The sequence below is a fragment of the Haemorhous mexicanus genome, chromosome 21 (assembly GCF_027477595.1).
Source record: "Haemorhous mexicanus isolate bHaeMex1 chromosome 21, bHaeMex1.pri, whole genome shotgun sequence".
Lineage (NCBI taxonomy): Eukaryota > Metazoa > Chordata > Aves > Passeriformes > Fringillidae > Haemorhous > Haemorhous mexicanus.
In genome coordinates this window covers 6,336,074-6,362,822 of record NC_082361.1, presented here as the reverse complement: position 1 = coordinate 6,362,822, position 26,749 = coordinate 6,336,074, and the positions used below count along the sequence as shown (strand labels likewise).

Here is a 26,749-nt window from a genome sequence, read left to right as displayed (position 1 = left end):
GAATCTCACAGCATATTGTTTAACTCCCACATATCTACTACTTAATGGGCAACACTTCACAGGCAATGTGGTTCTATCCAATGTACTTGCAGCTCCAAAATTGAAGCAGCTGTTCTGCAAGGAGTAGGAAATAGGTTAGGGATATAATTTTTATAAGACTGCTCATCTTTTGGCAGGAATGCTTTTCCCCAAGGAGCTCATCATTTACATGAAAAACTTGGACATAATGGAGTCAAACAGGGCTTCTGTAATCCAGCTAACTTCAAATCCCCTAGCAACTCCCTCCTCAGTCTATTTTTCCTGTCTTTCCTGTACAGTTATATTCTAGCTGCCCTGAAAGATGAAAAAAAATCTGAATAGAGAAGACAGTTAAATATAAAATACTTCAAATCAATAAATGTTCTTTGTGACTGTTTTACTGACAGCAGCGATCTGTTCTCGCTCTCCTTAACCTCAACGCCCCAAAGAAATCTCAAAGCACACCAAAGATATTTTGTGATGGCAGCCAAACCACAGCTGACAATCAAACAAAAATGCATTAAATTAGGAGTAGGAGGGGGAGAGGAACTTCATTTATTTGTAGGTAAAGAGACCCCTCTGCTGGTTTTAAGGAATAGTGCAGGAGCAGCAATTTCCACGTCTCCCTGCTTTATTAAGGTCCTTATTTAATAATGGAACCAAAACATCTAGTGAATAAAGACAGGCTCATTAAATCTTTTATGTAATTTAATATAGCAGGAGACTAATCCCTAACTGAGGAGGATCAGACTCTGGATGCAAGCAGGACTCTGCTCATTATGCAAATGCTGCCCTCCTGGAAGCAATGGTGAGAAGACTTTAACAAAATCCACATGACAAAGCATTCAGGTGAGAAGTGGTTTGTGTCAAAGCCTCAGCAGAGGGTGCATCCTTTTTTCAAATGAAGAAAAGGAGAAACCTCATTCACTTTGTTGCATCAGCTGTGAGTGCTGGGAGCAGGAGAGCTCATCTGAATGCCCACAGCAAGGTAAAACCCCTCGAGAGAATATGAAGCAGCAGAATTAATGAACAGCACCTCATTTTTATGTTAAACTGTGATCAATTAATCCTGTGCTTTGGGTCTTTTACAAGCAGAAGTTATTTAATACACAGCCTTTACAGTGACCCTGCTAGGAGAGCAGAGAGCAGGCTGAGGTTTGGCTCCAGGTCACAATTGGAAGAAAATTTAAGTAGTGAAATTTAAAATAATCTATAGACATGCAACAAGAAAAATATAGCAGAAATGTAAACATACATCATCATGATGTTCAGATTCTCCCACCAGAAAAACTGGATAAACAGTAACCATTTACCACTTTTAAAGGTTAATGGCTTTTTTTTTCTAGGACACATCAAAATTCTATTTAAAATATTCTGTGCAGATTATGTGCCAGAACTTTCCTCAATCCTCACATATAGCATTAGGCAGTGGCAGGCATTTCCTTCCCAGAAGTTATTTAAATTAAAAACCTAATTTTGTTAGAAAAGGACCTGCTAAAGCACTGATTTCTAGACTTTAGGAAATAAAGGAAAAACGTGATAATAACATTAATGGTTTTGTCACTTCTGCTCTTCTGCAGCTGTGCTTCATCCAGCTCCTTCTCCATTTTCTCTCTTTCCAAATTCAGATCACTCAGCTCCTGCCCAGTGACTCTAATGATCCTCTGCAGCCTGCGGTTCTCAGCGTCCTTGGTCAGGTTCTCTGAGCGCAGCTCTGCCAGCAGGGTCTCCTTCTCCATCAGCAGAGCCTGGTAATCTGCAGCACCCTGAAACACACAGCAGCATTCAGGCTCCAGAAGGGGCTTTTGTGGAGCCTGGGAGTCTTTACTCCTATTGCATCCCACAACCCTGCCCCTCTTCACAGTGTATAAAAATTGGGGTGCAAAGTAACAGTGAAATGACTAAACAGGGAAAGAGTAACACTAAAAACTTCCTTTACTGATGTAACAAAACTTTCTGTGACATCCAGCACAGGCTGAGGAAGTCAGAGGTGACAAAGAATGAGACAAAGGTTGACATGCAAAGGAGTCCACAGTGCAGACAAGGTCACGGCAGTATTATTGATTCACAGAGCTTTAATTACATCAAACTATTCCTGGAGTAGAGTCCAATTTCAATCTGGACTAGGGCAGGAAGTTCCTGATTCTTTCATGGAATCACAGAATTAAGGATGGAAAAGACCTTTAAGATGGAGTCCAGCTGCCAACCCAGCACCAGCACCGTGCTCACCACCAACCCACATCCCCAAGTGCCACAGCTGCACATTTCTGGGATGGTGACTCCACTCTTCCCCTTGGCACAGACCCATTTTGTGTTCCAGCACACTGCCACAAGTGGCCCTGGAGCAGAGCAGAGGTGGCAGGAGCAGAGGGCTCTGCAGCACCTTTTACTCACAGAGAGCTGCCTTCAGCTCAGGGCTGGAGCTAAGGGGAAGAGTGCTGAGGAGCAGGACTGGCTCTGCAACGTGGGCTCTGTGGGCAGCAGGGATCAGTTGCACATTTCTTAAACTCAGAACTTTTTAAAAGTCTCAGAAATCATCAAGTCCATTTTCTCCTTCTCTCACACACAAAAAGCATTACTAAATCACATTTTCACAAATAACATTCCAGTATTTTATAAATAGTGGTTTCACATTTATTGTACAAATAAATCCAAGCAGGTGTCTCACACCCAGTTCAACTCTGCTAAGAGGAAGCCTGTGCTGGCACCATACTTTTGGGAAAAAAAACCCTCAAGATAACCTCAGCTCCACAGATATTTGTGTCTTTATTTTTAATTTATTCTGATATTATATGTTTCTCCCTTAAACATTCTCAATTGGTTTAGATTTAAAAAATCCCCAAAGAACTAGAAGGAGAAACAAGGTAAGTTATTTTGACATTCTATCATTCAAATAATTTTATTTAGGTTTTTTTTTTCAAAATAATAAACATTAAAAATTTAAAACAACATTTTAAACTGATTTCCATTTCTCTGCTTTAGAAGGTAGCAAGACTGCCATGTGGAATTACAGAGAAGGGAGGAGCAGGAATGGGGGAAATCACAACAAATTGCTTGTTCTTACCTTGAATTTTTGGACATGTGCCTTGTGAGTTGCCTCTCTTGCCTTAGCCAATGAAGCATTTAACTCTTCAATTTCAGAAGCCAGCTCCTCATTCTTTAAAGAAAGTGAAATTAATACTATGTAGGAAAAGTTATTTCCAAGGGATGGCAATGCAGTAATTTCTACCCTATCTCATTAAACATTCACCCAACTACACAAAACACTTACAAGAACACCAAATACATCATAGTAAACCTTATATAAAGAAATTCTTGCTCTTATGCACTCACTAGACTGCCTATCACTCAAGTGAAGTATTTCCCACTCTTCCACACAATCTGAATTTCAGCTGATGTTGACCTCTCTCATTTTAGCTGCCTTTGACAGCTCCACTTACTCAACATAAAATACCCCTCGGATCTTCTAAGTGGTGCTCAGAGCTGATAAAAATCAGTATGCAGCTGAAAACATTTTTCTTTCAAGCTCTTAAGGGAGGAAGATACTTAACTGATACTTTCTCCTCTCTCCTTCAGTCCAAGAGCCCAAACTGCAGGCAAGCAGAACTGCTTGGAGAGGTGACAGCAGTGACAGGGACCCACTCAAAGCCTCCTCATGGTTACAGTGAGATCAGACCCTGCCACACACACACACACACAACACCCCCCCCCCCCGTGATACTTCAACAAACCAGCAAGATCACAACGACCCTCACCTCTTTTTCCTTTGCTTTTAAGGCAACATTTAGTCCTTGGATAGTTTTATCCCTTTTCAAACTATTCTTCTTTTCAACAGCAAGCTCATTTTCTCTCTCTTGCAGTTCTTCTTGCAGTGACTAAATTAGATTGTGTGAAAGTTGCATTAACTTCCCACTAAGAGATACTGTAACTGCACATTAATAAGTACACTCCCTCAGAGTTCTTGGAGCTTATTGCTCAGATTACCAACATAAAATACAGTCCCCAAAATGAGAGGCAGCATCTTAAAGAAGGGCCAGGAATATTGTATAAGAAGGGAGCAAGCCACAGGCATCAGCTTCAATATTTGATGAGTGTGTCTATCAGCTTTACTGAAAATTGCTTCAAAAACAGGAGGGGTCTTCTTGTCATCCCATATAAAAGAGATTTTAACAGAGAACCTGCTCTGCTTCCCCTGGAGTCAAGGCCTTCTGTGCCTATGAAAGAGTAACAGAGGGAGCCCAACACACACTGAAAGGGGTCAAGTAAACAGGAGCAAAACTGGAACTTACCTGAATTTTTTTTTCAAAGGAATATCTTTCGTTTTTAAGCTCAATTCTAAGAGCCTGTAAGAACAAAACAGTTGTTATGGCCACTTTCATTCATTCTCAAAACAAATACACTCATTAAACATTAAAGTGAAGCAAAATGAGCTTAAAATCACTGGGCATAAAATAAGCCAGTCAAAACTAAGACAAAAAAAAAGAAAATAGAACAAAAACCCTCAAAACATGTTCTTCCATGCATGAGACAGAACAACTGCACTTGCTGAGCTAATAGAGGTGCATTTTTATGTGACATTTATCTTTGTCAGCAAGATGCTTTTATCAAGAGATTTTAATTAGCACTTTTCCCTGGGGAAGTGACAGAATTATTTGTTTTTAAAAAACATTCATACATAAAACCAGAGTTGTGCAAAGGTATTCATCAGATTTTTTTCTCCAATACTGCCCCCTAAATGATTATATGCACTCTGTCCACCTCCTGTGAAATGATTAAAGATGATGCTGTTTCCACCTTGACACACAAATACTCTTGTGAAACCAGGGGGCCTTTCCTGGCACAAATTGATTTAATTGCAAGATCACCCAGAACTGAAAACTTTTACTACCTCTAATCAATCCAATCATAAAAGATTCTTGACTTAGACAAAAAAGAGTCTATGTTCTGAGCTGAGCAATATTAAGTTCCTAAACAAAAGGAAAGAAAAATTCTCAGATGCTTGACAGTCTCCATAATTAACTTTCTTAATTCTGCCAGCTTTAATTTTGAATAACCAATAGGAAAAAAAAACAAAGAAGACAACAAGCCCCAGGACCTGTTTCTACATTCCAGCTTTCAGGATCTCTGTCTTCCTATTTAGGAGCCAAGTGAAAGAGAAGACTGATTCAACCTGCACTTTATTTCATGGGAGGTTTTTATGCCCACCTCCCTTACCACAGCTTTTTTTCCAGCCCATAACAGCAGAGACACTTCCCAAGAACAAATTCTCAAGTCACATTCTTAACTTTTATAGCAGTTATGTCACCCAGTGAGGGATCTACTAACATCTAGGATTTCTCTAACATATACTTCTGTAAAGCAACTGCACTCTATCTATTCCACAGGCATCAAGTTAGTGGGAAACACAACCTCTCACTGAGGGAATGGATAAATAAGGATGAATATTGCCCAACAAGCCAAGCACAACCCATGAATGGTAAGGAAGTGGAAAATGGAAGAGGAAATATTTTAAAAAATTGGCTGATGTCACTCACATAGTGTGATGCATAAAACCTTTAAAATCCTACCCCCCATGAGATTTATAACATATAATTCATCAGGCAGTTTCCTCACCTCTATCTCACTATCCTTTTCAAGCCTCAAGGCAATGGTAAGCTCTCTGATTTTTTCTGCTGGCAAGTTCCCATCACAAGATCCACTCTGAGACTTTTCCTTCTCGAGGTGTTGAATTAAAGCTTCTTTACTTTTCAGCGACAGATTCAGTTGCTCTATAAGCCTAAAATTACAAGATTTTAAGTATTAATCTTGCACCATCTACCACCAATTCTCCAGCCACTGCAGTGAACCTTGCAGACAACTCTAAGTGAAGACTCAAGACAATACTTGTAGAACTTAAGGAAGGACTTGCATAACCCTGGAAAACCTGAAAATGGGCTGTAACTTTAACATAAGCAAACAGGGTTGAGCTATCTGCAAAGTGCTCATTCTTATTTTCCTCCAATACCACTTCAAATATCAACAGTTAAGTTTCAATATTTTACTTACATTGTCCTTTACAGCACACACAAAAACCTTATTAATCTATTTCCTTTGTTAGCCCACACACCACATCCTTATGTGCCTTCAGCAAGTGTCCCTCGAGTAGTCAGGTTCATCTAAATTTGAATCTAAGTGGTTCTCATTTCACATAAACAAAACAAACAAATAAACAAAAAAAACATACTAAAAACAAGTCAGGTCAGTGCTGTCTTCGTCTGTCAATACACATCTCCACACTCCAAGAACAATGATGATGTTTTCTGGCAGACCTGAGTGTTACACATGGAAACTTTGCAGCATAAGATGCCATCACTGATTCCTCATGTTTTGTATCCTGGATTGTATTTCTAACAGTGTTTCTCTTCCCATTAAATTTACCAGCCTGACCTATGAGCTCATGTTTCACACATCCTGACCCTTTTAGGCTTTCAGAGAACTTTCAAAGATGACTTTGCTCCACAAAGCACTGAACTGGTTGCTGTGTTGCCATTCACTCCATGGGTGGCCAGTACCTCTCCTGTACCCAAGGGCAGGACCAAGCTAATCAAACCCAAAGCTGTGCTGACTCTTCCACTTGAACAATAAAGAATTCCAGCAGTCAGAAACATCACTGGCAACACTTCTGACCTGTCTTTCTCAGCTTCTGTAACCTTGTCCACATCCTTGGCAGGGGCATTGATAATTGAAGCAAGTTTCTGCTCAGCAGCAATTCTCAGAGCTTTCTCCTTCTCTGTCATTGCAAGGGCTTTTCCCACCTCTTCTTGGGCAGCTCTAAGATTCTGAAATTAAAACACACAATCCTGATGCCTCTAAGAATTAAATGTTCATGAATTTTTCCACATACTGAAGTTTCTTCTACCCAACATATGTCAGGAGATTTAATTTAGGAACTTTTACCAAGTATTTCAAGTTCTTTGTAAACGCTTCTGAACTCCATGTCTGCATTTTCAAGATTAATCCACTTTCTGTAGTACAGAAAGAAGGGAAATTTGTTTCAAAGAAATAAAAAATACCCTAACTGATAGGAGAACTAGAAAAAAAAGTGCCCCTATGCTATGGTTTTAGATTTAGCAATTATAAAATGGTTTTGTCCCACTGTCCTCCCACTATCATAATAAATAGCTATACTAAAATGAAAGAGGTTAAAGAAGGGCTTTTTTGTTCAATAAAATTAATATTCCCAAGCTCACTGTAGCTAATTGGAACTCTCTCCAACATCATTTATAATATTGTGCAGGAATTGATTAAGTATGAACCAGACATTTTTCTCTTGAACAGCAAAAGCAATGGAGATAACAGCCAGAGATTTCAGTCAACTTCCTCTGGGTGACCCAACTCACAGAGATGGAGAACACCAAAACAAAGACACATAAAACAACTTGCCATATACTACATCAAATTTGATTCAGATCTTCATTTTTACATTGCAAGCTTCCCTGCTGTGCCCACCCAATTTAGTTTCCTATGAAATAAAGGCCTCCTTGCAGCCTAACAAGCCATTCCCTCCTTGCCTTCACATCTAAACTAAAAAGCATCATTTTGGGGGAGGGAGAGGAAAAGCTCCTTCACCCCTGAACTTCCCCACTCAACCCCTCTCCTGAAAAGCTGTTCTGCCAACATTCACCTGTCAATCAAGAACTCTGAAGGAAATTAATCTTTGTTAGCACTCCCTAGATCTGTATAATTACATGGTGCTGTGTAAAGCTGTGACTAAAATCAGACTGCAGTGTTTGAATTCATAAGCAGAATAAAATTAATGTCAGAGGCCAACACCACCTTTGGGCTAAAGAAAATACCCCATCACCATGAGATCAGAAAATCTGCTCTTCAACCTATCAGATGTGGAAAACACCAGCCTGACTGCCTGAGTTGGGACAGAGGAAGCAATTTAAGAACTCCTCTACCAATGCAACAGCACAAAGAATGCTTTCAGAAATCCCAGCTCCACTAAACGGAGTAAGAGGTCATGCAAATTTCTCTTCCCTGCTCCTTGAAGGAACTCACTTTAAATGGAGTTCAATCATCCTTGTGGGTCCCTTCCCATTACACTGTAATTCCCCTGTAAAGTAACCAGAGCTCAACAATAAATACAGGAATAAACTGGCTCAAGCACAGACAGTGAGGAATGAAAAAAGACATTATGAAAATACATGTTGAGCACAGTGTCAAATCTCAGATAACAGTACAAAGACAGCAGTGATTCCTTATTATTCCTTCAGCTGTGGTCACTCACCTCTTCCAGAAGGTTTATTCTGCCAGTCAGCATTTCCTCCATCTCCTGCATCTTCTTCTGTGCCTCCTTCCCATGCTGCACTTCAGCATCACCACCCTGGGCCAAGCTTTCAACTGCCTTACTGAGAGAAATAACACAGACACAAACCCCAGTGCATATCAACGTGGAAAACATTTCAGGTCCCAGAGGCTGATGGATTATGCTCAAGCATCTTCCACCTTCTCTGTACCTGCTTATCACTTTAAGGTTCAACACAAACATCTACAGACTATGCAGCAATTTGGGTGCTGTGTGTAAGCTCCACATAAAAGCCTTGGCACAGTGGATAAAGAAGTACTTTAGATGTATGAGGAAAAAGTGAAATATTTCCTTTATGTTTCTGAAGCTTCCAAATACACTATAAAGCCTTCAGCAGAGTTGTGTTTTCTACACGAAGCAGCACTGCTGAGATCTCTCCATCTGCCTTTTCAGTATTTGTTAACACCTTGTGAGAAAAGAACAGGTAGTGTCTCCTTGCTCAGCACCAGATGACCACTTGTTCATGACTGCCAAATAAATTTTGCTTTCTAGCATGACCTTGTGCAAGGTTCCCTTCAAAGCACAGCAATACCCTTTGAGCAACCTGGAGAGATCAAACAGAATTCATCTGCTCTAGGAAAACAAAGAAAATTCCACTGCAATTGAGGCCTCCAGGGCAATCAACAGCTGCAAGCCTGGATTGGTTTTGAACCAGCCATTTCTAAATAAGTGCCCTTAAGATCCTCCAATTCCTAAAGCATTAGGGAATAAATAGATAGAAACAAATCCTAAAAAATGGACAACAAGAAATAAACTGGTGCTTACTAGGCCTTGATGAGCAGCTTCTCCCTCTCCTGCAGTTCACGCTTCAGACTTTCTATCTCAACTTTCAGCTCAATGTTCTGTGACAAAAGAATGAAAATGTCTGCAAAGAACTGGAAGATCACCCATCCCAAAAGTTAGTGGCAGTGTGAGATTACTTTTTGCTTGGACCAGCAAATATAAAGTATATTAAATATATACTTATATATTTAATATATTATATTAAATATATATATTATACTTATATTTAATATATAAAGTATATAAATATAAAGAACAGACACTTAGCTGTTAAAAGACATATTTGGCAAGGTTCAAGCCCTCCAGAAATATCAACAGCACTGAGGACCATTGCACTTAAGCAATACAAATCCCCTGCACACACATTTAACTGCTCTAATAGGGAGTACTGCACTTCACTTTGGGAATTTCTAGGGTTTCCAAGCATATTTTTTCTTTAAGCTATAAGATATATGATTTTCTTTTCAAAACCTGATTTTATTGACTACAGAGGGTTTCAGTAATTTTAGAATTTTTTTTTATAGCTTGAGGCAACCTCTCATGATGTAATTGTACAAAGAACTCCTTGGCCAGGAAGCTGACAAACACCATTTCAACACATCAGCAATTACAACAAAATCACCAGTGGAGAAGATCAGTAAGCAATATTCAGCTGCAACTGTGATCTACCCAAACATCAATTTATGTTCTTAACTACTGAAATATGCATCAAGAGAGACTCAAGTTTCCATCCCATTATGGAAGAGACCTGAGGAAAGCACCTGTTTAGGTCACTTTAATTGAAGTTATTACTGAAAAGGATAAGGTCAGAATAAAATAATCACACCAAAATTTCCAATTACCAAAAAAGACTTAAAAGTCAAGTGAAACAGGCAAAAACAAACAAAACAGACCAAACTCTTCAAAAAGAGACACAGTTCCAGGAAATTATTCTAAATGCCTACAATTTTGTAGATTTCTTCAGTGGGACCATCAAACTTCTGCTGCATTCGCTCCTCCAGAAAATAAATACGAAGTTTCAGGTTGAAGTTTTCTTTTTTCAGATCAGTGATTTGCTGTGAAAGAAGAAAGATAATGAGAAAAAGGGGAAAAAAGGAAAAATCCTAACCTCCAACAGTTTTGTTTTCACCAGTGCAAGACCAGAATTCTACCTGCTCAACACAGTTAAACTCATGCATGCATGTGGGTGACACACACACGTCCAATTGTGAAGGTGTTAATTAAACATATAATAGAATTGTGCCCTTTGAACTATTCCCTAAAGCATCCAAATACTGACTGACTTGACACAATAAGAATTCAGGAGAGATTTTTTAATCTAACATTAAGTAATTCTTCTAAATGATGGAACTTGAACAAAATGCAAGACACAATACATTTTTCATGTTGAAACAGAAATATTTTCTAAGCAAAAGCCTGAGAAGGCAGTTTCATTAACAGGACCCAGGTAACTTTATTCATAGCAAGAAAAGCCACAAGCACACAAGTGAACACCAATAAAACCTTTATCCCATCCCATAATTCAGAGTGCAATTCTTTGGGGGAAAATTGCTTATCACTTTTAACCTTCCTTGTAGAAGCAGTAACTTAGTTGATGGTTTCATTAAAGAAAGGAGTCTCCCTCTAAATTTTTTTAAGAGATGAAGCATAAAACATTCATTCAAATAAGACTTATGTCCCCTGCCAGATGCCTTCAGCAAATGGAAATCTAATATGTTACAGAGCTACTAATAAAATATTTATGTAGGCTTTTGCAGAACACTACAGTGCTATTTGTAAAAATTATTAGCAATACAATTTCCAAAATATTTGGCTTGTGAAACCCAAGATTACTTTCTGTAACTGCACTGAGAACCTGCATCTGCAAACAACTGTTCAGTTTAATAATCCCTGCCCAGAAAGCTGCCTTGTCATTATTCACAAAAGTGAAAATCATCTGAGCAATTGAAAATCCTGCATAAACTCTGAGGCTCACTCCCATACCCTGAAGGAACCTGTCAGTAAATCATTCCCAGCAGTCCCTGCTCATTCATAAAAAGTACAAGTGACAAAAACACTTTGAAGTTGTACCAGCTGAACTTCTAATTGGTCTCCTTACATTCAATATATTTCTGAGTAAAAAGGAAAAAATAATTTCAAGATATTCAGCATTTCACAACTCCTGTTACATGCATTTCAGTGGCAACAGAGATAAACCAAAGTGCTTAAGGGTAATATTTTCAAAAGGCAAATGAAACAGACTATGCAATCATAACCCAAGGAGTGAAACAAATGTCATCTCTGATGTTCAGTTCCTTGGATGAATGTTAGAGCAGGCAGACAATTTAAAAGTTATTGCTTAATGAAATAAAACATGTGAAATGTGAGAAAGCTCACACTGCAAAAAGATTTTAAAAGCAACCCACTGAACTTATGCATTTGAAGACTCAGTCTTAATTCCTTTATGAATTTTGATTCCTGTATTTAAACAAAAGGAATGAAAACCAACACTGATATACATAGTGCACAGAACATCCCACAGCATGAGCAGCATGGCAGCAAATCCTAGCTCAGATTAGCTCCTTTCCAAGTCTGCATGGAGCCAGTTTTGTTCAAAAGGGATTTGTCAGCAGTGGCTGTGGTTTCACAGCACAACAGTTTCCAACTATAAAAGCTGTTTTAGATTTACAGCAAAACTCTAAGAGGGTTTGGAGAGACAAGAAAGAATCCCACAAATGTTACTACCCAGCTCCCTTATTTGATACCCATCACCCTTTCTGCTCATGAACACCTCATTACCCATAACAAGGTCCTCCTCAGAGATGCTTTTCACTTTGCCCATGTAATCATGTTTTCTATGATAGAATGGTTATCTCCATATTGCAACAAAGTGGGGCTCCATAAATAATTCAAAAACCTGCACCTCCAACATTATCCAGCTCAGCACCTTCTCCAGGTATAAACATTAAAGGACCTTTCCTACATGGATCCACCTTCCAGCCCACTTAAGGGTCATTACATCCAACCTGTTCTCCCTGAGCTACCAGGCCAGAGCTCATTCTTTTCATTACATCCTTCTAACAGCCTGTATGAATAACAGTTACAGAAATAAGTTTACTGGTGTTTTATGTATATTCTTCTTCCTTCATGGCAACGGATCTTTGAGCTTCATTACACTGCTGGCATCCATAAAAGTTCTCATCCCATGGGAAGTTTTACAGCTCAGTTTAACGTGAGGGGTCTGAGCATACCAGGATGCCAGACCTGTGGGGAGGCCCTGCTCTACATCACACAGGACAAACAGCAACAGATTTTTCCTTCTTTCTGCAACTTTTTTCCCCCGTGCCCAGGAAACCTGCAGACAGTAAATCACTAGCAAAATGTGTATTCAGGACTGAGGTCTTTGGCACACATCACAGTAAGAGATTTTAAGCACATGCCAATGCCAAGGCAGTGTCTGTCTACCCCAGCCAACACACAGAAAAGAGAGAAAGGGAAATAGATACAGACTGCAAAATAAAACACCCTTCACCCAAGGCTTTCTAAAACAAGCTTTAAATTTTGAGCAAAGAGCAGGGGGGATATAAGGCCACAAGAAAATGAAAGAGTTTGTAAGAAACACTCATTTCAAACAGAGCATTGCCACAAAAGGTAGCAGCAGCAGCACAATGAAACTGCAGACTCTCGGCACAGCCAAAGGCAGCAGCCACAGCCTTTATCTGTAGCAATCATCTCAGAGATTTTAGATTGCCTTCCCCTCTACAGCTTCTTCACACAACAATAAATGCCTCAAAAGTTTTTCACTCTAGTCCTGAAAGGGGAAGCTGTCCTACAACACAGCCCAATCAAATCAGCATTCAGCAGACATAAACAACTGTCTTATTCAATTTAAAAAGAGAACACAGTTAATATATTTTTAAAATCTAATATTTTCCTTTATATTCTAGTAAGTGCCAAAACACTTTTATCTACAGAATTGTCACAATGCTACTAGACTTCCATAACACAAGCATTCCAAGCACACTCATACTATAAAGTTAAAAGGCATTATACCATAGTCAATGAATTAAAAAGCCAAATCCCACACTAACCTAAATGAAAATAAACTTGATGCTTCCCTGAAATAAATCAGCAACAGATGTGCAAAACAAGTTCTGATGTTTCTGGTGAGCTGCAGGAACTTCAGAGCAAAGGGTGCCAATTTTGTTTCACAACTTCAGCACAGCAGTTGGCTGCTTTGAACAACAAATTTCTGCCTCGGTTTTTGAAAGCAGCACTTAAGAAATGGAGGTTCAAAGCATGGACAGGGAAATTCACCTGGTCACACCTCCAAAAGATGTGTATCAGCTGAAACAAACTAAGAGTCAACACTTCAACCAGCATGCTGGAAATACCTTGGCCATAAATCTGTCACCAAGTCTTACATTAAAAGTTCTGCTTACATTTTCATAGTCCTTCATGGTCCGAGCTCGAGCTGGTGAGACTGTGTCTTCTGCCACATCTGGTACTACTAGACATTAAAGAAGACAGAACCAGTTCAGACAGCAGAATCTCTCTAAGTAGAGTTTCAATTTGGCAAATGTCTACACTAATCTAAACATAACAAAACCTTTAGGGAAGTGAGAGAGGCACTGGTTGGCCCCCTGTTTACATTACGTGTCAGTATCTACATTCCTTTCTGATCACGCTAAGCTGTCTATCACTTAAACTCCCAAATTCCATCACCCACTTAAATTATGATGTACACTGGAATTGGGCTATGTGAGGTGCACTGTCAAGAATAAACCCTCAGAGAAAGAACTGGATGATGCACAGCGTGCAACTTCCCTAACCCCGAGCAGAATGTGACCAGGCAGCACGGCCCCAATGCATAGTCCAAGTATTTTAAGAACACGCCGCACAAAACCGCTGATCATCTTATATAAGGCTGAAAGCCCTAATGACCACAGGCAGCGAGCACCCAGCAGTGACGGCAGCAGCTGCTGGCGCTCCGTGGTCTTAAAAACTCTTACATTACGTAAAAAAGCGCATCACTTAAAAGGGTTTTTTTTTGCCTTTTTGCCGCCAGTATGGGGTTTTTTCCGCAGGTTTGGGGACCAGCGCGAAGCACCGAGCCGGGCAGGGATGTGCGGGCTCCGGCCGCGATCCAGCCTTACCTTGTCGGCCGGGCGGGCCGGGCTGGGGGTCCCCGCGGGAGATGTCCGGCAGCCGGAGGACGCTGGGGAAGAAGGAGGAGAGCGCTGAGCGCAAAACGCCCGCGGGCTCGTCCCCCTGAGCCCGTCCGCGGCCGGCGGGCCCGACCCCGCCACACGCACCCGCGCTGCCCCGCGCATCCCCGCCCCGCCGCTCCCCCGTACCTGCCCTCCAACGGCAGCGGCAGCGTCGGGTCCTCCCCCGGCAGCGAATCCATGGATCGGCCGTGCGGCTCCCGCGGCGTCCGCCGCCTTTGTGCGCGGCTTTGGCGGCTTCCCTGGAATTCAAACGCCCGCAATCGTTTCCGCCATCTTTGCGTCGAGCGCGCTGAAGCCGCCGAAGCCGCCGCGGAGCGCGCGGAGCGCGGGCACAATGGGAAGTGAATGGGAGCCGCCATCTTTGATGAGGGCAGCGCGCCGAACAGCGCGGGCAGTGGCCATGCTGACTGAGGGCAGAGCGGGGCGGGTGCCGGCCGGCGCCATCTCGAGTGAGGGAAGGAGCCCGGGCTGACAGCCCGAGGGGACGGGGCGCCTGAGGTGGCGCGAGAGGGGAGAGGGTGATCCCCGCCGCTGCCCCGGCCCTGCTACAAAAGTATCCCCATTTGGGAGAGGCTTTGGAAGGGAGGCACCGGGCCCTCGGCTCCTGCCGAGCCTGGCAGAGCCGCTGGCGCTGATGTTTACCATGTTCCCCGCAGGGCACAGCCGTCATTGGGCTCGGCGGAAGAAATAAACACGCGTTAGTTCCACATTCTGGTCACTGCTCATCGCCACGGGCAGGGGCGCAGGCAGCTGCTGTCATTAGCCGTGCAGGAGGATTTTGAATGATCTGGGAGGGGATTTTTTGTAAAGCAAAGTTGTAAGCGTGTCGGCTCTCCCAGTTTTTGTGGGAGAAAATTCAGCTGCATTGGACATTTCTGAACATGGACAGGGGGAAATGCTGAACTGGATGAAATGCTGCTGTGGTGGCCCCTCCTTCACGGGGCATGGCCCGGGGAACAGCGCTGGGCACAAGTGGAGCTCCAGGCCCCTCCTTGCTGTTCATCCTTGCCTTCCTTTAATTCATTTAGAACCCATGTGCAGGAGTGAAATAACTCCTTGTAATATTTATTTACATCATCACAGATTCACAGAATTATTTAGGCTGGAAAAGACCTCTGAGATATGGAATCCAACTTTTGACTAATCCCTGCCTTGTCAGCCAGCCCAGAGCACTGAGTGCCATGTCCAGTCACTCCTTGGACTCTATCACCTCTCTAGACGGCCCCTTCCTAATGCCTAATCACCCATTTTGTGAAGAAATTTCTCCTGATGTCCAACTTAAACCTTGCCCCTACAGCTTGAAGCTGTTCCCTATTGTCCCTATCGTTCCCTAGGAGCGGAGCCTGACCCCCCAGCTGTCCCCTCCTGTCAGGAGTTGTGCAGAGCCCCAGGGTCCCCCCTGAGGCTCCTTTGCTCCAGGCTGAGCCCCTTTCCAGGTCCCTCAGCTGCTCCTGGTGCTCCAGACCCTTCCCCAGCTCTATTCCCTTCCCTGGACACGCTCCAGCTCCTCCTTTCTGGTCACAAGGGGCCCACAACTGGGCACAGCACTCGAGGAGCCTCGGCCGTGCTCAGCACAGGGGACAATCACTGCCCTGCTCCTGTGGCCACACTGCTGCTGGTACAAGCCAGGAGCCATTGGCTTTCCTGCCCACCTGGGCACATGTTCAGCCACTCCCATTTTCCACTGGGCTGCCTTCCAGCCACTCTGCCCCCAGAGTGCATCGAGCATCAGGTGGTGCCTCATGCTGGGACTTGCTCTTACCATTCTCTGTAACACAAGGAAGCACAGGAGTGACCCTGTGCATTAGATTTGGTTTCCTCTTTTGGATTTGGTTTCCTCTTTGGTACCAGATCAGGTCAGGTTTCACTCACTTTCTTCCAGGCTGTCTCAAGGGCACTCTTACCCTGCCAGGAATTAGGCCACAGATAAGGGCTGAACACAGGCCATGAATTCCTTGAGTTTATTATTCCCAGTTCTGTGAGTTTATTATTCCAGTTGGCCTGGTGCCCTGTGAACTCCATTTCTTCCATGTACCTGCACTGTTTAGATTGACAATCACCTGTCAAATGCCCCAGACTGGTGGGAGCAGCCCTGGATGTGTAGGTCACAGTGGGCTTCCCATTCCTGCTTAATTCTTTCAGCTTTATGGGTACAAGTGCATGATGGAGCTGCAGCAGTCCTAAACTGCCCGAAGTGCCAGGCACTACTTAGCACAAATAAAGCTCTCAAGCCCATCTCCTGTCCAATTGGACATGCCTCATGCTTTGCATTTGGAGTCTGATGACCCCAAGGGATGTTTAGTCCCTTCAACCCCCCCCATGAGAGACCTCAAGAGACACTTCAGTCACCTTATGTGACTGAAACCCTTTTGGAGTGGCCTCTGCCAAGCCGAAATTAAGTTCACAAAATCAGGTCTGCCATATGGCACGAGGATCTGATCAGCCAGGCTGAAATGTGAGTTTTCCTCCTTTACAGAGCAGATCTTCATAAAATGACTAAGTCCACTCACTTGAAATGATAATACCAATTTGTTTAATCTCATCTAAGGTTTCTCTGAGGTTTTACATATTTGATGTAGGTCTTTAAATCAGCATCCATCAGCCACAAGTGCAGAGTAAATCACTCTGCACACACAGCACATGAGTCTGCAGAGTCACAGCCCATGTCTAACACCCTGTAGTCAAAAGGAAATCAGCAGGGCCCTCCTTGTGAAGTTGATTACTTCCTGAAGTGGCTGTCTGATGGACAAAGATAGGGATATATAGACATACATCCCTCTTTATCTTTCCTGGAAGTGTTCAGGGCCAAGCTGGCTTGGAGCAACCTGCTCGAGTGGAAGGTGTCCCTGCCATGGCAGGAGGGGAAATGAGATGATCTCTTAGGTTCTTTCCAACCCAAACCATTCTGTGGCCCTGTGATTCCATGTATACACACAGCCAGCACGGAACATTTCCCTGGGAAATTTACTGCACTGCCCGATGTTTTACAAGCTGCAGTAGCACCAGGAAGCTGCAAGGGGCAGACAGGACTGGGAAATGTGTTGTTTAGAAGCAGTTAACAACTTGTCTTTGGATAATCTGCTTAATGTTGTTTAACCTTAAATTCATTAGTAGCACATTTGGGGAGATTACACTAAACCCTCATGCCAGGAAGCCGTGTTGGAACTTTCCTTCTTCTCAAGGCAGCCTGAGATCCTTCCCACCTCAGGCAGAGTCCTAAAGGGAATCTGGGAAAGACTTCTGGGGAGTGCAGGGGTAGGGCTGAGCAGGACGGGAGCCAGCTGCTCGCTGTGCTGTGCTGGCACAAGGAAGGCTGATGTCACCACCAGCTGGACACGGGTCCCCCTCACCCTCCTGTTCTCACTCCCTGCTCTGGGGACCTGGTTCAGACTCAGCTCTGCCTCCTCCTCACACAGTTCACAGCAGGATTCTTCCTAAGTTAAGTCATGCACAATCCAACTGCTCTGCTAATGCAAATCAGGTCTCAATAAACTCCCTTGAGTTTCACCAGTGTGACCCTTCCTTACACAGCTCTGGCTCAGTCAAACATCTGAATGAACACTGAAAACCACGTGCTCACTCAGTGTATGAAGCCTTACCTCTCCCAGTTCTTTGCTTAATAAGGGCTGAAGAGTCAGAAACAGCTTTCACAAAAAAAGAGTCTTTAACAGTTGTGTTTGCAAAACAAAATCAATTTCCTAACTCTGCAAAGTGAGAAGGAAATGCAAGTTTTCCACAGGCCCCTCTCAGGCCCCTCTCAGGCAAACACTCCCAGAACTGATGCCACAGTTGTGGATTTCAGAGTATCTGTAACAAAAATGGCCTTTGAAAGACATCTGTGGTCATGAAGAAAAATCTGATACAATATCCTCATCCCATTTCCAGCTTTGCTCTGAGGGTTTCCATGTTAGTGATTCACATCTCTGACAAAATGTGTCCATGTGAATGATACAGAAAACAGTGGGAAAACAGTCATTGCCTGTGGAGCTCCCAACCACAGCTGAGGGCTGGGATGGTTGATAGCAGACACAAGAGATCAGAGGGCTCCTTTTTTAGCTGGATTTTCCTACACAGAATGTCAACTGTGCTTATGAATATCTGTGATAGAAAACATTTTTGTGCCTTGGTTCTCATCTTGCATACAAGGGCATAATGAAGGAATAATTCTCTTGGAACAAATGTTATTACTGGGATGAGATTGGATTCAATCCTTTCTGTCACTGGAAAGACTCTTGCTGAAATTCAATGAACAAAAACACAAATGCAAAAATCCAAGTGGCATAGATACAAATTATATACATTTATTTTTATTCATTTTAAATAACATTCTTCTGTATAAATTCTGACATATATTCAAATCATACACTTTTTCTTTTTAGAAATGCATTTGTAAGCATAGCATATGCTTGGGAGACACTGTATTTGGATGTAGAGTGAGACTGATGGGTTTCAGATGGGAGCAAGTACAACTTTTAAGGCCCACATTTTTCTTATTTTAATCCATTCCTCTGACACATAAAGAGCAGAGTCCTGTGGGAGCTCACTCTAAAACTTCACGTTAAAGAGAAAACTATTTTTATATCCTTTATTTAAAGGGGACTGAGCAAACTTCCTGCCACATTTACATTGCCTGTAACACTGAAGAGGATGATGCTGCACAGCAGTGGTTAACTGGCCCAGGATACCTGAAGGATGCTGGATATATCCCCTCCTCTTTCCTAAATGCCTGCTAAGTTTGCTCAGCCTGGTCCAAGGGAATTATCATTCCAGTGGCTGACATCTCCTGACAGCTCCCCAGGGCTAGTGCTCCTCGTAGCTATTTCCAGCTACAGTGGTCCATGAGGTTGGAGATCATCTCTCCTCATTAGCTCAACCACTTTTCTGCCTGTCTGTTGTACTCCAAGTGCTCCCCCAAGCTGAGAGCCCTGCAGGCTGCCCCGAGCCCTGCCCCAGCCCAGCTCTGTGCCCTTCATCTGCTTCTTCTGCCCAGCTGGGCTCGCCCCAGCCAGACCAGCTGGGCCCTCACCCTGCCAGGGATAGTGCCTGGAGCTGCTCTCCCACATCCACCAGCCCCCTGCCCTGTCACACCTCCCCTCGTGTCCTTCTCTGTGCCAGCTCTGCAGCTGGGCACCATTCCCAGGCAGAAGGTGCTACTGTGGCCATCAGGAACACCTTGTGTACCCGGGTTGCCACCTCAGCCCCACATGTCACCAAGATGCCCTCCTCTGGCCTCGCTGGCTGCTCAGCTGGGCCTCAAAACAGCCCTGAGAGTCCACTTCTGGTTTTCCTGCCCTTACCCCACCCTCAGAACAAACCTCAGCTCCTGGGGAGCCTCATGACAAGCGATGACACACAGCATGGTGCTGCTGGCCTCAGTACCCCAGCACAAGTGTTTGAGCACTGCCACTCCTCCAGGTACAACCCATTCCAAGGTGACTGGAGACAGAACCAGCTCAGCTTCTTCCTCCCCTCCTCTGGTGCCAGGGGAACTGATAAGAGCACGGATGATCTGATCTCACATCACCAAAGGCAAACATGAAGCTGTTTATTCTTTCCCTGCTGAGGCACTGATTTCCTTTCATTACTGTTGCTCCTGTGTGCCAAGGCCTGGGTGGCAGGAGGTGGCTGCTGTGTCATTCTTCCATTTGACAAGCACAGTGCCAGTGCCACATCCTCACTGTGCTCCCTGTTCAGGAACATCCTGTGCCATCCAAATCTGGGCAGCCAGGTCCCCCTGCCCAACCAAGCTTCCCATCACGTTTCCAGGCTGTCTCCATCCCTTCATCCAGCTGTGCAATCCACAGGCAGCAGCTGTCCCACCCTGCAGGGCATCCTGACTCCTCCTCTTCCCAAACACAAAGCCTTTGGATTACTTTGGAGGTCAGAAGCAGCCCAGGTGCCAACACCTCCTGTGCTGCGGCAGGCAGGGACTAGGAGGGCTCAGCACCTGAGCCCACGCTCTGCTGGAGCAGATGGTCCCTAGTTCTACAGTGAGACAAAATCCAAGCCTGTTCCTGTTCCAAAGCAGCCCACAGACACAGCAAAATTTAAGGAAGAGGTGTTTTTGTGGCAGAGATTAAAAAATCTGCTAAAGTATTTTAGAAACATTAAAGTGAACAACCTGTCCTTCGATTTGCTGGCTAGCATCAGTCCCAGAAGCCAACACTTCCTAAATTACCTTTCCTCACCCCATGAAGTGGGGTGCAAGGGTATCACTAGATCAGCACCTCTAAATAATTACAATTTCCAGGAAATTTTCTGTCTTGTCACCACCCTGCTCTTTAAAAGTTTGATGAGTAACTCAAGGATTAGCAATATCCAGATTTTCTCCTCCAGTCCTCCCCCGTTTTATAGCTAAAAGTAACACTGCTCTGAATGACATGAGCCAGATTTATTATCTGAAGTATGAGACCTCACCCTGGCCCACTGCAGGCACCAGGAGCTTTTCCATCAGCTTTTTTCCATCAGCTTGGGCCTATATGCAATTCCACATTCTGCCCTCACCATTTCCCTTGGTCATCCTAAACAATTTTCATTCTGACTTGCCATGCCTCAAGTTTAAATCAAGCAGCAAGTTTTTGAGGCAGAAATAGCATCTTTGAGCATGTGTTTGAATCACCTACTTCCCCCCCCACCAAGTTTCCAAAGCTAAGAGAAACCTCCTCACAGCACTGAAAACAAATAAATAACCAACATGTTCTCTCTACCATTTCTCATCTGGAGATATATTCACTTTTTTCCTGGATCAGAAGATACATCCACCAGCTTCTGTATCACCATTGCCCCACCACACACAGCAATGCAGCTGCAGCTCTGAGGCTGGGCAAGAGTGAAGGGAAATATTTGCTTCTTGCCCTGTTTCCATGCAGTAGTTTGATTTCCAGGGCTGGGACAGATGGCACAGCCCCTGCCCCGAGGCACACACACTGCAGGTACCAACCCAGGAGTTCCACGGTGTGACCTCCCTGTGCAGTGCTGCCTGTGAGTTGTTCTCTCTGCTAACAGCCCACCAGCCTCCCACCAAAACCAGGGGAATGTGTAAAACCTGTTCCCTGCAGTGTTTTTGAACAGCTGATTCCCCACCACCACCTTGTGCTATTTTAAATTCTGAAAGCATCTGTGCCCTTTTACCTTCCGAGCCTCGAAGCGCACATCGGGTCCTGTGAGCTCCTCATCCCAAAGCTGCTTCCACCCAAATCCAGGAGACTTTTGGCCCTCAGGAAGCCAGGGGGCTGAGCTCAGCCCTCCAGCACATCCCCCCTGCCATGTCAGCTCAGCAGGGATGGCAGTGGGATCCCTCCACACGATGAGCACCCACTTGGGAGAACCTCAGCCAATGAGCCCAGGCTCTCAGGGTGTTTGTGACAGTGTATTTGCATTTTGTAGAGAGACTTAAAAGCATGGAATACATTGGTGCATCCAGTTTTTGGACACCTACTCAGCCCTAGTGATGGCAACACTGGTATTCACTCTGTATTTGAAGGAAAGGCAAAATTTGACAGATACAAGCAGGGACCACTCACATTTTCCCTAAAAAAGAAGTTATTCAATGACAATGGAAGAAAAGCTTTAAGCAGTTGGTGTTTGCCAGAGGCCCAGCTCCAACAATATTGCCATCTCATTTACAGTATTTTAAACAATCCTCATGATTTTTCTTTTTTAAACAATGTCACTAACCGCTGTACAATTAAAACCTAGAGGATAAAACATGACCTGGGGAGTGGGGGAGGTTGGGGAGGGGCTCATGGTTTTGTTGTTGGGGATTTTTTGGTTGGTCAGTTGGTTGCTCGTCTTTTTTACAAATAATTACAAATACAATTCCAAGAAGATATATTACATTTTATATACAGAACACACCATTTCTATCAGGGTAGGGTATTAAGCCTGGCTTTTATTTTTACATGGCAACCCTGAGATGTCTTGTCGTCTTCCCTTGCACAGAAACTATACAAGTTCATTAACTCCTTCTAGAAAAAAATGGATTGCTATGACTTAATAGCATCATCACCCTGTATAAATATTCAGAAAGGGAAAAGCTTAGTCTCTTCCCTAACTCAAATGTTCTTAGGATTTTTTTCCCATTTCCCTGCTTAGTGGGAACAGATAATGGTGACTTTTTCAGTGTGCAACTCACTCCTCCTACTTGCCTTTTGGTAGTACAGTGAACAATTACTTCCTTTTTTTTTTTTTTTTTTTTTTTTGTTCTCCTTTTCAAATAAGTTTCTGTCAGGAATGAAGATGATGCCTTTCCAAAGATCTGTTTCCTGAAATTCCACTGTTAATTCACGAGCTACTTTGCAAACTAAAAGATGAAGACACAAGTGTTGGGTTGGCTGGAAACCAAGTAGCTTCTGACTCCTCATCGGGTTCTGCTCTCTCCACCCCACCACCTCTTCATAAAAATACTTTCAATTCAGCATAATCCAGCTTATAACAACAGTGAATTCTATGGATCTTTATGGAGAACACTGAATGCATTTCACCCCACTACCTGAAATTCAGGTGTACTACACTGTCTTCTGTTCACCTGCAAGCTACAGCACGCCTTGCACCAGAGAGTATCTGAAGAGCAAATTCCTCTGCGTGGAGCCTTGGCACGGATCCTGACACCCCTTCCACAAGCCCTGTAACTTTTTGAGAAGCAAACTTTGGAATAGCTGGATGACTTTTAAGCTTTATAATTATGCATGGGAGTCGTCAGCGTCAGCTGTCCATTCGGGGCCACCTCATTGCCATCATCTTCCAGCAGCCCCGACACGTCAGCGTTGGGAATGCTGTCGTGGTAGCTGCTGAAACTGATGTTGTCCTCTTTGAGTTCAATGGTCCAAAAGGGAGCATTAAGTTTTCGGTTCTGATACTCACGGTACATGTAGACAGCACCCACAAAACCCATTAGTAGGACCACAACAATGATGATCACTGTCAAAATAATGATGTTAAACTGAGTCCATGAAACATCTGCGAAAGCAGAGGTGCTGTTGTCAGAGGAGCTTATAGGAAATATTGTCTGTAGAGTTGTTGGTGACAAAGTACTGTTTAGCACTGCTGTGGAAAAGGATGTGGCCTTGGTGGTATTTGGAGCTGAAGTTGTAAACTCCCTTGGTTCTGGAGTGGCTTCTACAAAACAAATTAAAAAATGATCAATAAAAAAATCTGCTGAACTGAAAATCAAACACAAACATAAGAGATTTGACATTTATATCACAGTTATTATGGCAATTAAGGCTACACTGCTAAACTGGTATTTTTTCAAAGCAGTTTAGAAAATGTCTGTCCAGGGCTGTGTGTGGGGTTTTTTAATATAATTCTATGTGCTAAGTGCCCACGGACTACAGGAGTCCTCTGGAAATCTGGTGCTGAGGGACAGGTGCAGCAGTCACGATTCAGGGTTTAATACAGGAGCTCATGATGACAGCAAGTCCCAGCCCAGCTCCTGTTCAGACCAGGAAAATGGGGCTTTACCAAGCTCAGCAAGTTTAGACTCTGAACCAACGTGTCCCTTGGTGTCTGTGTGGGCTGCACACTCAGACACAGCAGCTCCAGGAGCCTAAACCCTTCACAACCAGAGCACCAGATGTAGGACTTTGTTCTCAGTATTATTATTTCTGCTTGTACAAACAGGAAGATCAAAACTGAAGAAATGAACCACAAGTACTCAGCCATCCCGGCATTTTGCAGTGGGTTCAGTGTTTGCACCACTTTAGGTAAAAAAAAGGGCAAAATAACCTCAGTTCTGCTTTTGAATGAAGTCATACACAAACCACATGGAGATCCCCCATCTACACAGCCAGAAGCAGGAGGTCACCAAGTCCCAGTAAAAAAAGATTGTGGATATCCTTCAGAAGCTTTTGAACACAGCAGAGGCCAGCTGGGATCCTGGTTTGGTTTCAGCTGTTGGCATAGGTGCCCACAGGAAGGATCAGAACATGGGAACTACCAGACTGTGCTCTGTCTTCTCCTAAATAGCCAAGAACCTCCCTTACTTCCAGCAGCCATGGGATTAACTCCCTTCTAGTTCAGGAGTCAGGTTAACCTTGAGATCTCAGAAGTGGGATGCGAATTCATTATGCCTGCATCAAACCTGCTGAGCTACAGGCCTCAGAGAGCACCACAAATCTGTAGTATTAAGCTCACAAATGTAGCTAATAAAGCATTTCCTCACATGAATAACCTGATCTATTTTAGATTCTCAAGTTCAGGCAACAGGAACACTCCACAAACTGAAGCCTCAATCAGCCAGAATGTTCTCTGCACCTATTGCTCCACAGGACTCTCTGCATCCTCTTTCCCACTCTCTTCCTGCCAACAGAAGAGCAACTTCATTTTAAATCCATGTACAGCTGCAGCAATTACAGCTGATGGTGCCATGCTGTATAGATCCAGCTTCCAGCTCTCCTGAACATCTACTAATTACGACTGAGGAGGAGAGTCACTTCCGAAGGACTAATTTTGCACTAAGTTCCATCTCCAATGGCAACGGGAGCTGGAAATATTCAGCACATGTCCTGCCACGGGCCCTCAGGGGAACTCCCACAAGTTAACTTTGGGCTGTCACATTCCGAGTTCAGGCAACTGAGAAAGAAATTCCTCTGGAAGGGGCATCACACACCTGACTGAGGTTCTGCTCAGAGTCCCCTCCCCGCAGCAGCTCCTCTGTTCCCTCAGGCTGATAAGGACACTCAGGGTGCTGAATGCCAGAAGGCATTTCTCTATGGCATGACAGGCAAAATTTTGCAATAGGAAGCAACATGACAGGAGCAAGAAGTTCCTGGAAAACCTCTGGCTTTGGGAAAAGGGCATAAGGAATTCAGTCATCATTTCCAAATTCCTTCACCAACACTCAATCCCTGGCAAAGCTGTAAGTAGGGAAAAAACAGAACCGAGACAATGGCTGATTCACCAGCAAGGAAACAGCACTTTTCTGGGCTTTATGTGTGAGTCAGCATCAGCTCAGGGCTGGCAGGGAGGCCCGGGGTGAAGACATTTCCTGGCGCTCCCAGGAACGTCACGGTGAAGTGCCGGGCTCTGGCCCCGGCGCCGCTTCCGGGCCGTGACACGGCGCTGCCTGTTCCGCTCCCGGGCCCTGCCAGCCCTCCAGATGTCCCAGAGCAGCTCCTTGAGAGCAGCAGCTGCTCACTCAATGGGCTGCTTTGGCAGCTGTGACGGGAACCTCAGATCCAGCTGCTTGATTGAAGGGCCGGCTCTGCAGAGCTGCTGCTGCCTCCTGCAGTGGAGCAGCTCTGGCAGGAGGCCACGTGCTCGGCCCCGGGGAGGCTGCGGTGCTTGGCTGGGTGGCACAGAGCCACACTGCACCAGGGTGAGTCCCTGCTGTGCCACCCCTTGGCAGCAGGAGCACCACCTGCTCTGGGGCTGAAAACACTCATTTCAGTCCCTTGAATATCCTCTCTATGTGCCTTCAGAGAATCACAGAATAATGAAGTTGGAAGAGACCTCTAAGATCATCGAGTCCAGCCTATGCCCTAACACCTCAACCAGACCATAGCACCAAGTGCCATGTCCAGTCTTTTTTTAAACACATCCAGAGCTGGTGATTCTACCACCTCCCTGGGAAGAGCATTCCAATACTTTATTATTCTTTTAGTGAAAAACTTTTTCCTAATATCCAACCTGTACCTTCCCTGATGCAGCTTCAGACTGTGTCCTGTGGTTCTGTCAGTGCTGCCCAGTGGAAGAGACCAACCCCACCTGACTACAACCTCCCTTCAGGGAGCTGTAGAGAGCTAAACAGCTTCTTCTCCAGGCTAAACAGCCCCAGCCCCTTCAAACGTTCCTCACAGGGCTTGTGTTCCCAGCCCCTCACCAGCCTCGCTGCCTTCTCTGAATGTGCTCAAGCATCTCAACATCCTCCCTAAACTGAGGGGCCAGAACTGGACACAGCACTCCAGGTGTGGCCTCACCAGCGCCGAGTACAGGGGAAGAATGACCTCCCTGCTCCTGCTGGCCACACCATTCCTGATCCAGGCCAGGATGCCACTGGCCTTCTTGGCCACCAAGGCACACTGCTGGCTCATATTCAACCGGCTGTCAGTTGAAAGCACCAAAGTCCTGGTCAGGCTTAAGACTCTGGATGGCCCCTGAGGATACATGAGCTTTGCCCAGGCTGTACAGAACCTGCTGGCTCATTTCACCTGTGACTACTGAAACAGAGCCTCGGGGATGATTTCATTCCAGAAGACAATCAAATGCACTGGTGATTTATGAAAATCTTAACCTAGAAGAAGTTAATGCTCAGTAACCTCAGCATGTCAGATTTTAGGCAATTTTTGTTTAAGGAACTGGAAAGAAGCTGGACATCTTTTTAACTGCTTAATAAAAAAGGGAAAACATAAGTGTCAGGGAGAGAGGAAAGCTCAAGGAGCATGTCCCA

At 44.2% G+C, this 26,749-nt stretch overlaps 2 protein-coding genes across 2 annotated transcripts in view; both read right to left on the bottom strand.

Annotated features, from left to right (window-relative positions):
• The window catches only part of CDK5RAP2 (CDK5 regulatory subunit associated protein 2), a 70,297-nt gene extending 55,477 nt beyond the window's left edge, over positions 1 to 14,820 (bottom strand). Inside the window, 13 exon segments of the mRNA XM_059865458.1 lie at positions 1,566 to 1,784; positions 3,083 to 3,175; positions 3,774 to 3,893; positions 4,308 to 4,361; positions 5,632 to 5,794; positions 6,685 to 6,836; positions 8,291 to 8,411; positions 9,134 to 9,210; positions 10,096 to 10,206; positions 13,573 to 13,640; positions 14,287 to 14,348; positions 14,488 to 14,684; positions 14,686 to 14,820. Coding sequence (XP_059721441.1) covers positions 1,566 to 1,784; positions 3,083 to 3,175; positions 3,774 to 3,893; positions 4,308 to 4,361; positions 5,632 to 5,794; positions 6,685 to 6,836; positions 8,291 to 8,411; positions 9,134 to 9,210; positions 10,096 to 10,206; positions 13,573 to 13,640; positions 14,287 to 14,348; positions 14,488 to 14,684; positions 14,686 to 14,805 — 1,557 coding nt within the window. The 5' untranslated portion in view covers positions 14,806 to 14,820.
• A 3,821-nt stretch (positions 14,821 to 18,641) lies between these two features.
• Positions 18,642 to 26,749, bottom strand: part of MEGF9 (multiple EGF like domains 9) — a 48,964-nt gene continuing 40,856 nt past the window's right edge. Inside the window, exon 6 of the mRNA XM_059865429.1 lies at positions 18,642 to 23,478. Coding sequence (XP_059721412.1) covers positions 23,030 to 23,478 — 449 coding nt within the window. The 3' untranslated portion in view covers positions 18,642 to 23,029. The remainder of the gene's footprint in view (positions 23,479 to 26,749) is intronic.